This window comes from Macaca fascicularis, chromosome 4 (assembly GCF_037993035.2).
Source record: "Macaca fascicularis isolate 582-1 chromosome 4, T2T-MFA8v1.1".
Lineage (NCBI taxonomy): Eukaryota > Metazoa > Chordata > Mammalia > Primates > Cercopithecidae > Macaca > Macaca fascicularis.
The window spans coordinates 132,499,619-132,514,081 of NC_088378.1; the positions used below are offsets into that span (position 1 = coordinate 132,499,619).

The 14,463-nt window shown below is 42.6% G+C and overlaps 1 protein-coding gene across 4 annotated transcripts; it reads left to right on the forward strand.

Annotated features, from left to right (window-relative positions):
• The first annotated feature begins 1,115 nt into the window (after positions 1-1,115).
• Positions 1,116-12,644, forward strand: SAYSD1 (SAYSVFN motif domain containing 1). Of its 4 annotated transcripts, none has more exons than XM_074039055.1 (3): positions 1,116-1,416; positions 2,565-7,100; positions 10,910-12,644. In XM_074039055.1, the coding sequence occupies exons 2-3, from the start codon at positions 6,816-6,818 to the stop codon at positions 11,252-11,254; spliced, it is 630 nt and encodes a 209-aa protein (XP_073895156.1). In that variant the 5' UTR covers positions 1,116-1,416; positions 2,565-6,815; the 3' UTR covers positions 11,255-12,644. The 4 variants fall into 4 exon arrangements, with proteins under 4 accessions (XP_073895156.1, XP_073895157.1, XP_073895158.1 ...); XM_074039056.1 differs by having other exon boundaries at positions 2,565-7,043; XM_074039057.1 differs by having other exon boundaries at positions 1,116-1,220; positions 2,565-7,043.
• The last annotated feature ends 1,819 nt before the right edge of the window (positions 12,645-14,463 follow it).

Genomic DNA, 14,463 nt, shown 5'->3' on the forward strand with positions numbered 1-14,463 from the left:
TTCAGATATCTACATGCCTCACTCACTCATTTAAGTCTATGCTCAAATGACAAACCTTCAGGGAGGTCTTCTCTAATACCTCCACCATTGCCTACTTTGCTTCACTTTTCTTCACAGCACTTATCAGTACCTGGTATGACATGAAACATGTAGTTACACATTTGTTTATTGTCTGTCTTTCCATTTGGAGTGTAAGCTCTAAGAAAACAGGTTTTCTGGTTTGTTTTTTCCTTTCATCCCAGCATCCCCAGTGCCTGTGACTTGAAACAGAGCAGGCCCTAGGTAAACGTTTGTTAAAGGAATGGATGACTCCGTTCTAATTTCTCGATTCAACCTCAGCCAGATCCAACAAATATTTGAGTCTTAATTATGTGAGTGACACTTAGTTAGATACTTACAGCTTTAAGAACGTATAAAACAGCCCCTAACCTGAACTGTGTCCTTTTGGGAGGGTACTGATTGGGACAGGGCACAAGGAAACTCCCAGAGTACAGAAATGTTCTTTATCTCCATCTGGGTAGTAGTTACACAGGTGCATACATAAGAGCAAATCTACTGAGCCATACTCTCAAGATATGTGTATTTTATGTTGCATCCCAATGAAAGTTTTTGTTGTTGGCTTTTTAAGGTTCTGACGTATCTAGACACAAAACGAGACAATCTCCCAACGTGGCAAGAGCAATGATGGAGCTGCACAGCCTGCTTTGTGAGCAGTGAGAAAGTCACCCCCAGGTACTAAGATTGGCATACCCTTGATAAGAGAAAAAGGGTAGGATGTAGCGCTGGAAAGTCCTAGGGATCACGGGCGTCTCCCATGCCCTGGAACCATCTTCTCACTGTGGCGTTCTTTATTGGTGCCCAACAACAGAGATCCCGAATACAGGACGCCGGATCAGTGGGTGCTCAAGCCCTTAAGTGAGGTGGAGCAAGGCAGAGCGGCCCTTGGGAGAGGGGCAATGGGGCACCCCTGTGCTTTAGACTTGGCTTGAGGAGGTGACACTTTGCCTGTGAAGAGAGGACGGCTAAGGACACACGCCACCCGCTAGACTTCACAAACGAAGTGGACGCGGGTCACACCCCTGCGCACGCGCAGCAGGGGCTCCTGTCACGCAGGCGCACGGCGGCCCGGCGGGGGACGAGAGGAGGCAACGGCTGTGCGGCCTGCGGGCGCGCGCTCCCTTACCGGCCAACGGACGCGAGGCGCGCGCGATGGAACAACGGTTAGCTGAGTTTCGGGCCGCGCGGAAACGGGCGGGTCTGGCAGCCCAACCCAGCGCTGCCAGTCAGGGCGCACAAACCCCAGGAGAGAAGGCGGAAGCAGCAGCGACTCTAAAGGCAGCCTCGGGGTGGCTAAAGCGGTTCCTGGTATGGAAACCTAGGCCCGCGAGTGCCCGAGCCCAGCCCGGCCTAGTTCAGGTGAGAAGACGGAAACCTCGGCCCTAAGACGTGGCCTCGGAGCCACAGTCGAGGGGGCGGCCCTAGCTGCCGGGGGTGTGGCCCTAGCTGCCGGAGGCGGGGCTACTGGCGCTTCCCTCCTGCTCCAGGGCTGGACCGCTCATCTCCCGCCCCACGTGTCAGCACTGTTACCGGTTTTGATATTTTCTTTCCAGCCCGCGACCCATGCAGCTCCTGATTCGAGGCAGGAGGCGAGAGTCGAGGGTTCTGGAAGAAAGCACCTCTGCCCTGAATTTATTCACCCCGAATTGAGTTATCGTGACGCCCTGTGGCTTCGGGAAACCTTTCCACAACCAAGTTGAGCCACAGCCCTCTGCTAATGGAGGGTAAAAGGTCTAATTGGATACTGATCAAAAGTAGCAGTAATTAAAACTTCATTTGATTCGCACCTGGGGCACATGCAGCTAGTAGCCCACATAGCCTGTGACTTAGAAATGCATTTGAATACAGAATTTACCAAAGTGTGGTAACTGAAACTGCGGTAGTGGCAGAAGCTTATTCAAGTTCCACAGTCAATGTTCAAGACAAAAAGTGATTTAGTATGAAAACCTTTTCACATTTAATTCTTTTGATAATCTCTTATTTTGCAGATGAATTTAATTTGCATCCTTTTGTGTTTTCATTTAGTTTTAACTCATCAGTAAAATGCTAAGGTGGCTTGCGGTGAGATTGAAATGTCTGTGTGGAAATACAGGACAAAACGTATCAAGGGATAAGTGCTTTGTAATAATTTGTGCCAAGGGCTTTGTTCCTCCTAAGTGTAATAAGAACTAAAAAATTCCCTTTAAAATGAAAATGTAGTGGAAGAAAAGTGTACCTTTCTCGCCTTAAAATTGTTTCCGTTAAGTTCATCTATTATTGCACATTTGATTTGAGGGAATTTTTAAAAATTAGTGAACCTATTAATTTTGATTTGATATTCTCAGTGATATACAGGATTCCAGGTGACTTGCAGAAAGGTGAAAAGAGCGCAGCAGAGTTCAAACAATCCTTGTGTGCAGTTTGTGTTAATTGTCTTTGGATAATTTTGTTGTTGACTAGAACTTTCTAAGTACAACACTTGCTTAAGATTTTAGAAACCATTTCCCTTATTCTTTTTCTCTCTGCAGTTAAAAACAATGTCTAACCCACGCAATGAGCTTTTGACTGTATGTCTCATTTCCAAAGGAATGAGATCATTGAGTTGGACCCAGAGAAACTGAACTCAGAGAAAAACTTCCATTATTGAGAACCCTGATGGCCAAAGGATGAGAGGAAATGCTGGACCTCCAGTTTCTTGTTAATTGCTCTGTTTTTCATAAGAGACTCTGCCTTAAGCTCGTTTTCATTGACTGTTACCATTTCTGGGTTTGCTCTGGTGTGAAAATTCTCATTTAATTTTTTTTCTTCAGATTCTGCCTCTAGTTTAGAAAAGAAAATTTCTAATTTACAATTCATGTCAGATAATTTTGATGGCACACTGTGGCCTGTCAGAGATTTTAGCATTCTATTTTTTAAAAATTATTTTTAATTTTTGTGTTTTAATTGAAACAGCTTTATTGAAATAAGATTTACATACTACAGAATTTATCTCTTTTAACATACAATTCAAAGATTTTTAGTAAATTTACTGAGTCATGCAACCATCACTACAATCCAACTTTAGAACGCCTCCATCACTCCAAGGAGACCCCTCATGCACGTTAGCGGTTACTACCCGTTTCCAACCCCAGCCCTGCACAAACGTCAATCTACTTTCTATCTCTATACATTTGTCTTTTCCGGATGTTTCATGTAAATGGAATTATACAGTATGGTAAACACATTTTTCATCTATTAATTTTTATATTCAACTAGGTTCAACATGTAGCCATAGCCAAATATTTTAAATTTTCCTTCTGGGAGTTTAAGAATGTTTATCTTTTTTGATACTTACTTCTCCTTCAGCTTTCTCTTTTTCATACTGAAACAATCTTTTAAATGATTACATTCATTGATTAACTCCTCATTTTTCCCTTGTAGCAGAAGACCTTCCTTTTCACTCTCAAGGCAGCATCCTTGGATATTAATTACCTTTTGTAAGGTACCCCTTTCTTATGAGCACCATCTAGTTGTTGAGGCAGCAGATTTTCACGTTGTAGTTGAGATATTCTCTCCTCTACGTAGTCCCACTTTCCAAAGGATTTACTTGGCTTAGAGGTCTTTTTGTACACTTTATAAAACCAAAACCTTTTCTCTGAGAGAATTTCTTGTGTCATGGAGTTTACTTTTTAGGGTATTGAATTTAATTTGAGCTTCGGAAAGTTGCTCAGTTAAAAACTCATTATTATCTTTTAGTTCAGAAATATCAGAACTCATTTTCTTTCTTGTAAAGAAACGCCTTGTGCTCTCTCTAAAGTTCTAGGTCTCTTTTTGTTTTCACACTTTGATCACGCTCACTTACAGCAGCAGCCAGTCTAGCATGGAATGACTCAACTTCAGCTTCTAGTCTTTCCTTGTTTTGTTTCTCCTTCTCCAGTTGAGACTTGAGCATTTTGTTCTCAGTTTTGAGGTCGTTAAGCTGTTGACTATACTGGGATACTGTTTTTGTTAACATTTTTCCATTGAGTTTTATAGTCTCTTGAAGGTCACCATTCATTTCTTTAATAATTTCAATGTCCTTCAATATTTCTTTTCCTTTTTGAGGTTCTTATTTTTTATTGTGTATACTTACATACACAATAAAGGCAGTATCTCTCTTCAACAAGCAATTTTCATGCATCAGGTCTTTCTTTTTTCTATGACTGCAAGAATCTTGACTTAAAGTATTTCTTCAAGCCTTCAATTCCATTTCTAGTGATCCGATGGTCAGTTCAAGCTGTTCTTTTACTTCAACTTCTTTCCTATGTTGCTCCACTTTCCTTTCTAACTCTTCCCTAATGTTTTCATACAACATATTAGCATTTCTTCTCATCTTCTTCTTTTAAGGTGCATTCAAACTGTAGAGTTCTTGTTTCCATTCCACTTTTTAATATTGAACTGTGACTTCATTTCTTGTGTTTTGGATAGCTCCTTCTTCAGTACACTAAACTCAGTTTTCATATTTTTATTGTCTAGTGTAAGTTGTTCACAGATAATTTTTTTAAGGTCCAGTGACTTTTCACATGAAATAAATGCATTGTGGATTTCCATTAGGATATGAGAATCATTACAATCCATTCCATATTGCTTAATGAGCATCATAAACTTCTTATAATGAGGGTAAGATTCCTCATGATCCTCTGAAGCTGTTTCAGATAGCCGAGTTAAGTCATCAGGTTCATCTCTAAATGAGTTTGCTTTTTGACCTTTTTCTCTTCATTTGACATTTTCTTTGCAGGCCTAGCATACTCTTCATTCTTCTTCCTAGGAAATCGCTGATGGTAAGGTTTTCCACTCTTCCTTTGTTGAATTAATTTATCATCGTCATCAGCAGATGTACTATCCTACAGGTTTTTTTGATACTGTTTTTTTGTTGTTGTTGTTTTTTGTTTTTTGTTTTTTGTTTTTACTTTTGTACTTCTTTCTAGCTTCTTCAACCTGTGGCTATTTATTTTCACTTTCAAGCTTTTCTTGTTCTTCCTCTGAGGTCACTTGTACTTCTTGTTCTGCTTTCAGTGTTTGTTCATTCTTCCTTTCTATTGCTTTCTTCACAACAGAATCTTTCATTTCCATGGTAGGCTTTAGGGAAAGATGTTTTCAGGAGGCCCTTCTCCCTTTTCATTTACTATGTATTTTTTTCCTTTTTTATGTGAAGGTCCAAGTAAAGACCTTGAAACACTCTCAGGGATACTCTGCTTGGTAGTAAAAGTCAAGTCTTCATCATCTGGTTTAGGGCATGAATCAACACACAGTTTTTTGAAAATACTGAATGCAGATGCTTCAGAACTCCCAGAATCTTTTGCACTTGCTCCTCCTTTTTTCAAACTTGCATTCTTCTTGGATGCTTCTTCTGGGTGGTTGTTTTGAAGACCGTTTTCAAGTATCTTTTTTTTTAATGTTGCAAAATTTGTTGTGTTTGTCAGACCATCAGAAATAGCATGATCTTCTGCAGTCTGTTAATACATACTCTTGAGTATGCATATACTTTGTTGAAGAAGAATGCTAACTATACCTGACAAGCCATAATGTACAACAGCCATGAGGGCTGTTCTTTTCAACCTATCAACAGCATGTACATTTGCTTGTTTCTTCACTAAAATTCCACCTTTTGCTGTGTTTTGCAAACTATAAAGTGGTGTGTTTCCATGCTTGTTCAGCACTTCAGTATTCACATGGTGTGAAGGCAGTTTTTCTGCCAGTAGTGTGTTCTCATTATAGATAGCATAGTGTAGTGCGTTGTTGCTGTAGACATCCATAAGATCTGGATTGGTGCCACGTTCTAGCAGAGTGATGACACAAATCTCTTCCTGGCAATGTACAGCCTTCATCAAAGGCATCCTGTTTCGTTTGCCACCAATGTCAGTCTGGCATTTTCAGTTCACCTGGAGAGTGACTGCTTCCACATGGCCATTGGCATAAGCCAAATGTAAAACAGTCCTGTTCATTCACAGATGAAGGAATACAGAAACTCTAGGATATATGCACAGTGGAATACTCTTCAGCCATCAAACTTTAGGACATCACCCCACTTCCAGCAACGTGGAGAAAGACCTGTTCATCCACAGATGAAGGGATACAGAAACTGTAGTATTCATTCACAATGGAATACCCTTCAGCCATGCACATATACTGAAATCATATCACCTGGAGCCACACAGTTGAACCTGTTATTCCCTTGATGAAGGGATGACAAAACTGAAATATATATCCAGAATGGAATATCCTTTCACCACAGAAATGGATGAAATCCATTTGCAATCATGTGGAGAAACCTGTTCATCCACAGATGAAGGGATAAAGAAACTGTAGTATATATACACAAATGGAATACTCTTCATCCAGAAAAATATAATGAAATTACATCATTTGCAGCCACACTGTTGAACCTAGAGGTCATCATGGTAAATGACCTGTCCTGTCCACCCAACAGCTGAAGGGATAAAGAAACCACCATACAGATACACTGTGGAATATGCTTCAGCCATAAACCTTTGGGAAATCCTGTCATCCACAGCCACGTGGAGAAACCTAGAGGACATTAGGTCCAAAGAAATGAGCCTGGTAGAGAAAGTCCCACACCTTTTAATCTCAGGCATGGAGATTCCAAAAATTTTATCTCCTGTCCATGCACAGATGAAGGGATCGAGAAACTGTAATGTATATGCACAAAGGAATACTCTTTGGCCATCAAAATAACTAAACCATGTCATTTGGGGCAACACAAGTGAACCGCCAAGGCTGCAGCTGCCTCGTGCTATGCCATGGATGGAAGCCACTGTGGCCTCCATCTGGGCCGAGCTCTGACCACAATGATGCCTCTGCCCCCACCCGGGCCTCCCTCTGACCGACAATGCTGCTGCATCTTTTCAGTAGTCATTGATGAGGAAGTATCCACATCCTCCTTCCCACTACCAGATTTTGCTTGGAGAAAAGCAGTTTCCCGAAATAATTCTGTGACGAGCTTCTTCCACATTAGGACAAAAATGCTGGTAACTTTTAAAAATTCCTATAGAAGCCTCCTGCTTCCCTCTCCAGCCATATCCCAGGCAAGCCCCCTGCATACCACCCTGCTCCAGAACCCATTCCCCATACCCATCCACCACTCCTGACCTCCAGGCCTTGGCTCAGCCTGGCTTTCTGCTCAAAGGCTCTCCTTTGGAGTCGCCTGGCTAAGCACAGCTTTGCCTCACCCCTCCAAAATCTAGTAGTTATCTTGAATTTCTCCCTTTCCCTCACTATCATTCATTCATTCAACAAAAATCTTGTCATGTGCCCACCGTGTTCCAGCCTTTGTCCTAAATCCTGGGAGACAGTGTGATTAAGACACAAGTGCTACTCTTGTACAACTTGCATTTGAGCTTGGGCAACAGGGAAAGGAGGACAATAAACAAAACCAGATAAATGCTATGAAAGAAAAAAGATAGAACCAGTAGATTGTGATAGTGAATTAGGGGTGAGGGTAGCAGAGTACTATTTTAAATCAGCTGAGCAGGGAGAACTCACTAAGGAGGAGACATTTAACAAGAAGAAACCACCCTGGCAAAAACGGGGACTAAGCCAAGGGCACATATGGTGACAGTTTTGCTGTTTGTAGTAGGAGGGGGCCAACCAGGTGATATGTGAGGGGAAGGTAGCATTCCTCTCAGAGGGAACCACAAGTGCAGAGGCCCTGAGGTAGGAAGCAGCCTGATATTTGAGGTATGGCAGTGCCTTCCTTGGACCATGCCTGTGTGTGATGCAACAGTCATAAACACTTCTTCACCCAGGTTTTACAGCAGAAGGGAAGTGGTACTCAGACAAATTCCAAATGAGGCAGAGGAATGTCCGTATCTCTCCTCTTCTTTGTTTGTTCCCTTCGTCAGTTTGTTTACCCCCCGCCCCGCACACCCATCTCCCTCTAGCTCCCTAACCTTTCTCTTGCCAGCCCCTATAAAGGCCCTTAATTAAATAAAATGGGTTTTGGAGGAGACCATCCTAGGATCCCAGACTGACCTCATCTCTGCCTATCACTAGTTGTATGGCTTTAGGGAAATTACTTAATCTCTTAGTGTTTTCTTATCAGTAAATTGGGAATAATAATGCCTGCCTGCTGGATTACAAGAGTTCATACATTTGAAGGCTCTCAGTAAATGGTGGCATAGGAGCATTCTTCTTTTTATACTCCCTAAATGATAAATTTAGTTTATTGTGAATTTCAACATGTATATTCAAAATGTATTTTGTGTCTATCAATCCATTATTTCCATCTGACTGCTGTCACCCCCCTGGTCAATGTCTGGCTCTCTCTTGCTAGGCCTCCTCCCCAACCTTTTTAGCACCAGGGATTTCGTGGAAGACAATTTTTCTACCCAGGGGTGGGGAGAAATGGCTTCAGGATGAAGCTGTTCCACCTCAGATCATCAGGCATGAGTTAAATTCTCATAAGGAGCGGGCGCCCTAGATCCTGCGCATGCGCAGTTCACAATAGGGTTCATGGTCTTATGAGAATCTAATGCCACCGCTGATCTGACAGGAAGTGGAGCTCAGGCAGTAATGCATGCTCACTGGCCACTCACCACCTGCTGTATGGCCTGGTTCCTAACAGGCCACAAATCCATATGGGTCCCGGGATTGGGAACCCTTGCTCCAGATGACAGCTGGAGCAGTCTTAAATGAAAGGTGGATTATAAGTTCCCTGCTTAGACCTTCAGCTGTTTCCCATTTCCAGAATCTTCACTGCAGCCTGCCTGGCTGTACTTGATCTGGCTCCCACCCTCCTGCCCTCCCTCCTTAGCCCTGTCGTCTCATGCTACTCTCCCCCTTGCCCAGTACACTGCCCAGATGCATTCTTCTTGGGCCAGAAGTACTATGCATGCATGTCAAATCTGAAACAGACGTTTCTTAGAGTATCAGGGGTCAGGGATGTGGCTGATAATATAAGGGCCTCTCCAATCAGACTTTCTAATCGAACCGAAGAGATACTAATTACAGTGTTGATGCTATAAAAAGAAGGTTCTGACAAAATAGAACTTCTGAAGCATCATAAATCAGATAACCAGTATTTGTGATCCCCTTTTAAATATTCATGTGAAGAAGAATAGGGGATGTAACTGAAGAGATGAATTAAAAGTTCTGCTATGTATTGAGAACCTAAGTATGGGATGCTGTGTTTGGATCTGGAGACACGTTGCCTCCTGGTACTTAAACAATCTGGCATCACACATCACATGACCTATATTAAAAGAGAGACACTGTAGTACTGAATAGTTTGATGCTCAATGAGCAGGAGAGCTAGCTGGTGCTTGGGGAGGCAGAGGGGGCACCCTCCCTGATGGCCAGGGAGGTCAGGGCTGACAGTTCATGAACTGTGCTTGCCTGGATGGAAGGCAAATAGTTGAGGAAGAAAGAGGAAGTGGATGGAATTCTAGGCCTGAGATGAGGACTGAGAATATCTTTGGGTAATAAGACCAGTTAAGCTGGAGTAGAAGGGTCATTTATAGAACAAAAGATTGTGGATCCTGTTGTAATGGAATTTCCTAGACCACTGTGACCCACTAGTGGATGGTGAAATTAATATAGAAGATCTTGTCCCCTATTAAAAATGTTTTTAAAATAGAATAGGAAATACAAGAGAATGTCTCCGGGAGGGTAAGTGTTGACTTGTGAAAGGTTGTTGCATATATGTATTCTGGGTTACAGTCTCAAATGTATTCCTTATTGTAGGGCATGCTCAAAGAGTTCTGAGAACAGTGGACTGGACACAGAGCTGTCTAAATACCTGTGTCTGCCATTAGCATCTGGCACAGGAGCCTGTGTACTGGCATTTCAATCTGTTGAACAAATTGAGGTCCTTGGGTTCCAGCCCAAGGAATTTGGATTTTATCCTGTAGGCAGTGAAAGTTTTTGAAGATTTGTGGGCAGGAGGATGATCGGTCTTTAAGAAAATTCATTTAGCAGTTGTACATAGGATGGCTTGGGGAGGGAAGAGATAGGAGGCAGGGAGTCTAGTTAGGAGACATTGGCTGGGCCTTGGGTGAGTGACAACGACCTGTGTAGGTTAGTCACGGGGATGGGAAGGTAAGAGGGCCCAGTAATGGCTGTAACAGTGGTTTTTGTTGTTTTTGAGACAGTGTCTTGCTCTGTCACCCAAGCTAGGGTGTGGTGGTGCAATCTCAGCTCACTGCATCTTCCATCTCCCAGGTTTGAGCAATTCTCATGCCTCAGCCTCCTGAGTAGCTGGGATTATAGTCATGTGCCACCATGCTGGCTAATTTTTGTATTTTTAGTAGAGATGAGGTTTCACCATGTTGGCCAGGCTGGTCTCAAACTCCTGAGCTCAAGTAATCTGCCTGCCTCAGCCTTCCAAAGTGCTGGGATTACAAGTGTGCGCCTGGCTGATTTTTTTTTTTTTTTTTTTAACGTGAAAAGGATTTTTGTTTCCTGTCTCTATTTTAGAATCACGCCAGTCATAATATTTTAGGTCATCTAATCAGATCAACAAAGGTACGTTGACTCTGTGTTTGAAGCATTTGTCATGACTGTTGCATTATCGGTTATTCAGGAGTTTCTGTATGGGGCACAAATTAGCTCTTCTTAGCAGCAGACTAATCTGAAGAAATGACTCCCACGAATAAGAATCTGTCTGAATGCTGTAGGGCTTTTATTAGGTCTGATCTCACTAAGTGCTGATCAGTTTTGATTCAGTTGGAGCAGAGCACATAGTTCTTTGGAGGTGATTGTTTTAGAGAGTAGGGTGAGAGAATAGAAATCAATGAGCCAGCAGCCTTCTCACAGCAATGAAAACTGCCTTTTCAGATTAGTTTTGATCATCTCAGCTCCATTACCCTTTATTCTTTCTTTTGTTTGTGTATCCTAGGAAGCGCCGCAGCCCCAGGGCAGCACATCACAGCCACCATGGAACATAGCCATTCCTCTACCATCATGCTGGGACCAGTCTTTCCTGACCAATATCACCTTCTTGAAGGTTCTTCTCTGGTTGGTCCTGCTGGGATTGTTTGTGGAACTGGAATTTGGCCTGGCATATTTTGTCCTGTCCTTGTTCTATTGGATGTACGTCGGGACACGAGGCCCTGAAGAGAAGAAGGAGGGAGAGAAGAGCGCCTACTCTGTGTTCAATCCGGGCTGCGAAGCCATCCAGGGCACCCTGACTGCAGAGCAGTTGGAGCGCGAGTTACAGTTGAGACCCCTGGCAGGGAGATAGGACCCAGCTGTGCCATCATGCAGCTAACTTCTGATGTCTTCCTCACCACTGGCTATGGATTTGATTTCAGGTGTATAGGACTAAGGGCAGCTTGCAGGTTAGCTCTGTGACTGCATGGTTCTTCTACATTCTTTCCCTGATCTTTTGCTGCCATTTGATCTTTGAATTTCTCTTTAGTGTTGGGGAAACTCTCTAAAGTACATTCACTGTGGGTCCGATGCAATTTATAAAAATTATGTACTCAAGAAGGGAGACCTGTTTGTCTCATTTCTCATCTGTTTGGGGGATGATTTTAGAGCACTAGAAAGGCACTGGGAAGATTCTCAGCTTAAAACATCCAGCCATTTGAAGTAATGATTAGGTACATCAGGGCTGCATTGTAAATGTTCTCTTTAAGTCTTTTAACATTTATAGCAATTTTTTTTTTTTCCCAGAAAGTTTAGGTTGCAAGTTTTGGGTTTCTTGTTTGTTTTTGTTTTGCTTCCTGCTTTAATTCTTTCATTTTCAGTCATTACTGGTATTGAAAAATAAAATATCTTTAAAACATCTCTTCAGAAATAGGTCCCTCTTCATTGCCCATCACCATCTTCCACTCTCTATTATTTTGTCACCACTCAGTAAAGGAAGGTAGGAAGAGACAAAGGACTAAGTGCAGGTGTGGGGAGGGATTTCACAAGTGGTTATTAATAGCCAGTTCAGCAAGGAGTATTGAGTGTGTACAAAGGGGAGGGCTGGAAGTGTAACTCCAGACCTGTTGGCTGCTTGAGTTGTTTCTTATATTCTAAGGCAGCAGTCCCCAACCTTTTTGGCACCAGGGACCAGTTTTGTGGAAGACAGTTTTTCCATGGACGGGGTGGTAGTGGAGGTGGTTTCGGGATGAAACTTCCACCTCAGATCATCACGCATTAGAGTCTCATAAGGAGCACGCAGCCTAGATCCCTCGCATGTGCAGTTCACTATAGGGTTCTAAGGGCTTTAGAGTAAGCAGCCTTTTCATCTGTGGGCCTCTGGTGAGAAATTCTGTAAACAGTGATAATCAGGCTGGATTTTAATGTTCCTTCCTCTTCCAGTACAATGTTAGAGTTTGGGTTCGTTAAAATCAGGCAGACTCCCATTGGGTTGGGGCTTCTCTCATTAATTCCATTTTGTGGCTAACTTCATGGTGTTTCAGCCCTTGTTGAAAATTCTTCTGATATGTGTTGCTCTTCCTCACAGCCCTTTGCCCATTGGGAGTTTGGCTATTCCTCAGAGCCATCCGGTCAAGCAGGTGGTCCGTTCTAGCTCACAGAAAAGTCTTTTCTTCCATGATTTCTGTCTGAACTGGACATGTAAGAGAGTATGGGAAACAGATGAATCCCTATTAAACATGAAGTTTTGATTGTATTTAAGATACAATTTTGTTGACTGATTTATTTTCTTAAGGCTTTCTTAATTTTCTTGATACTTTCCTTGGACTTTTCCATTTCATAAAAGTCCCACACAAGGGAGTAATTCCCTAATCTAAGTTTTACTGCAGTGCTCAGGGCAGTAAGCATTGCTGTAGGAAAGAACTCATTTGTATTTTAAAAACGTATAATTCAAACTTTCCCCTAAAACAAAATGCCTGTAACTCTGAATTAGAGAGGTTTGATCCAATTAGTAATCCCAGTGGGGTAAAGACTTAAGCACACAGGAGACTTGACCTGTGGTTGGGTGGACCTCAGTAGTGATTTTTGAAATGCAGCTGTTTTTGAGGTGGAGTCTAGATTGCCTCAAGCCCATCTTGCATGGGCTTTTCTGTGAACAATTTTGTCAGTTCTCCTCACCTCTTCCCAAAGGTGCATGTAATGATGGCATTAGGAAAAATAGGGTATGAATCAATTAAAGGCCTGACAGGGAGAAGAAGAAAGAACAATAAGTATTTGGTGCTTTCATCAGACCATTAGGCTTTAGGTGCAGCCTTGATTTCCCGAATTTAGGCCTATTGATCTCAGAATTTCCACTCATAGCCTGACCATTAACCCAGCATGCAGCCTCCATTAAAGGATTCTTCTGTCATCAGGGAACTTGAAATCCCAGAGGTAGATGCAATCCCTGTGATAACTTTATACACGAGTGAAGTCATTTCTGTTCAAGTCTTAACAAGTAACTTGGTTTTTGCTTTTATTCACATTATCCCATCTTGCCTACTGATAGAGACTGTTAAGTGAAACTCTACATCTAAAGTTGGAAGGGACCCCAAAATGCCATCAAGTGTGTTCCCCACCCCCAACCTTGGGCAGGGCCATCATTTATTCCCAAGTAAAGATAATTAGTTTCTAGTGAACCCCTAAAGAAGATTCCAGGTACTTCCTAGGAGGTTCTTTATGTTTACTGAAAGAACTTTTGCCACTCCCATCCTCACCATCTGGGGTTATTTTGTCTCCTAATCTTAGTGGATGTGGAGTCCCTGGAGGCCTATGTGAGCATCCTTCAGACTGGTAAACCCTTAGTTCTCTTTTCTCTCTGCTCTTTAGGCCAAGTCATTGAGCTGTACCTCTGGGACTCAGTCACTTTCATGCTAGCCCTGACCTAAGTTTTTCAGGTTTGAGTGAGGGTGAATGTCCCTGTGGATGGGTGTAATGACCTTTCTCAAAAGCTTTGGAGCTTTTCCAGTGATGACAGGCATGTGTATTTTGTGCTATTAGAGTTATGCTTTGAGTATAGGCAGTCTTCCACATTTGTCTTTTGACTAACCTGTGTGTCATTTAAAAAGCTCTGTGCTGCAAAATCTTAGAAAATTATACAATTGAAAGAACCAGTGACCCTCAGTTGGGCAGAAGACATCAAAATTCGAGCTATGTGTTTTTAGTTCCTGCTACTCATACCAGCAAATAGTTGTAGATGCCCTGGATTTGGCGCTGCTGGGGACACACACACAGGAGCTCCTGCATAGGATGAGCGTCCCTAAGAGCCCAGGGATGCAGGGGTGGGGTTGGGATGTCATGGAGCATATTGCCACCAGGCGGTGGCGTAGAGCTGCCACTATACCTCACGGGTCCCTTCACCTCACACTTGAAAATTTACGTAATGTAGAAAACCCTCTGGGATGTTTATCTCAACCACTTGTGCTGCTTTTTCAGATTTTTTTTTTCCATTTTAAAATTTACAGAGGAAAGGGCTCATCAGAGGTCCTGGGAAAGGCGTAGAAAGCTACCAGAAGTGATTTATATATGTATTTTAAAATAAAA

Bases quoted from the DNA above. Each gene is read 5' to 3' on its own strand.
- SAYSD1 (XM_074039055.1), top strand. From the start codon at position 6,816: ATGGATGGAAGCCACTGTGGCCTCCATCTGGGCCGAGCTCTGACCACA. The intron at 7,101-10,909 runs GCAAGCCCCCTG...TGTGTATCCTAG, and splicing joins CCTCTCCAGCCATATCCCAG to GAAGCGCCGCAGCCCCAGGG.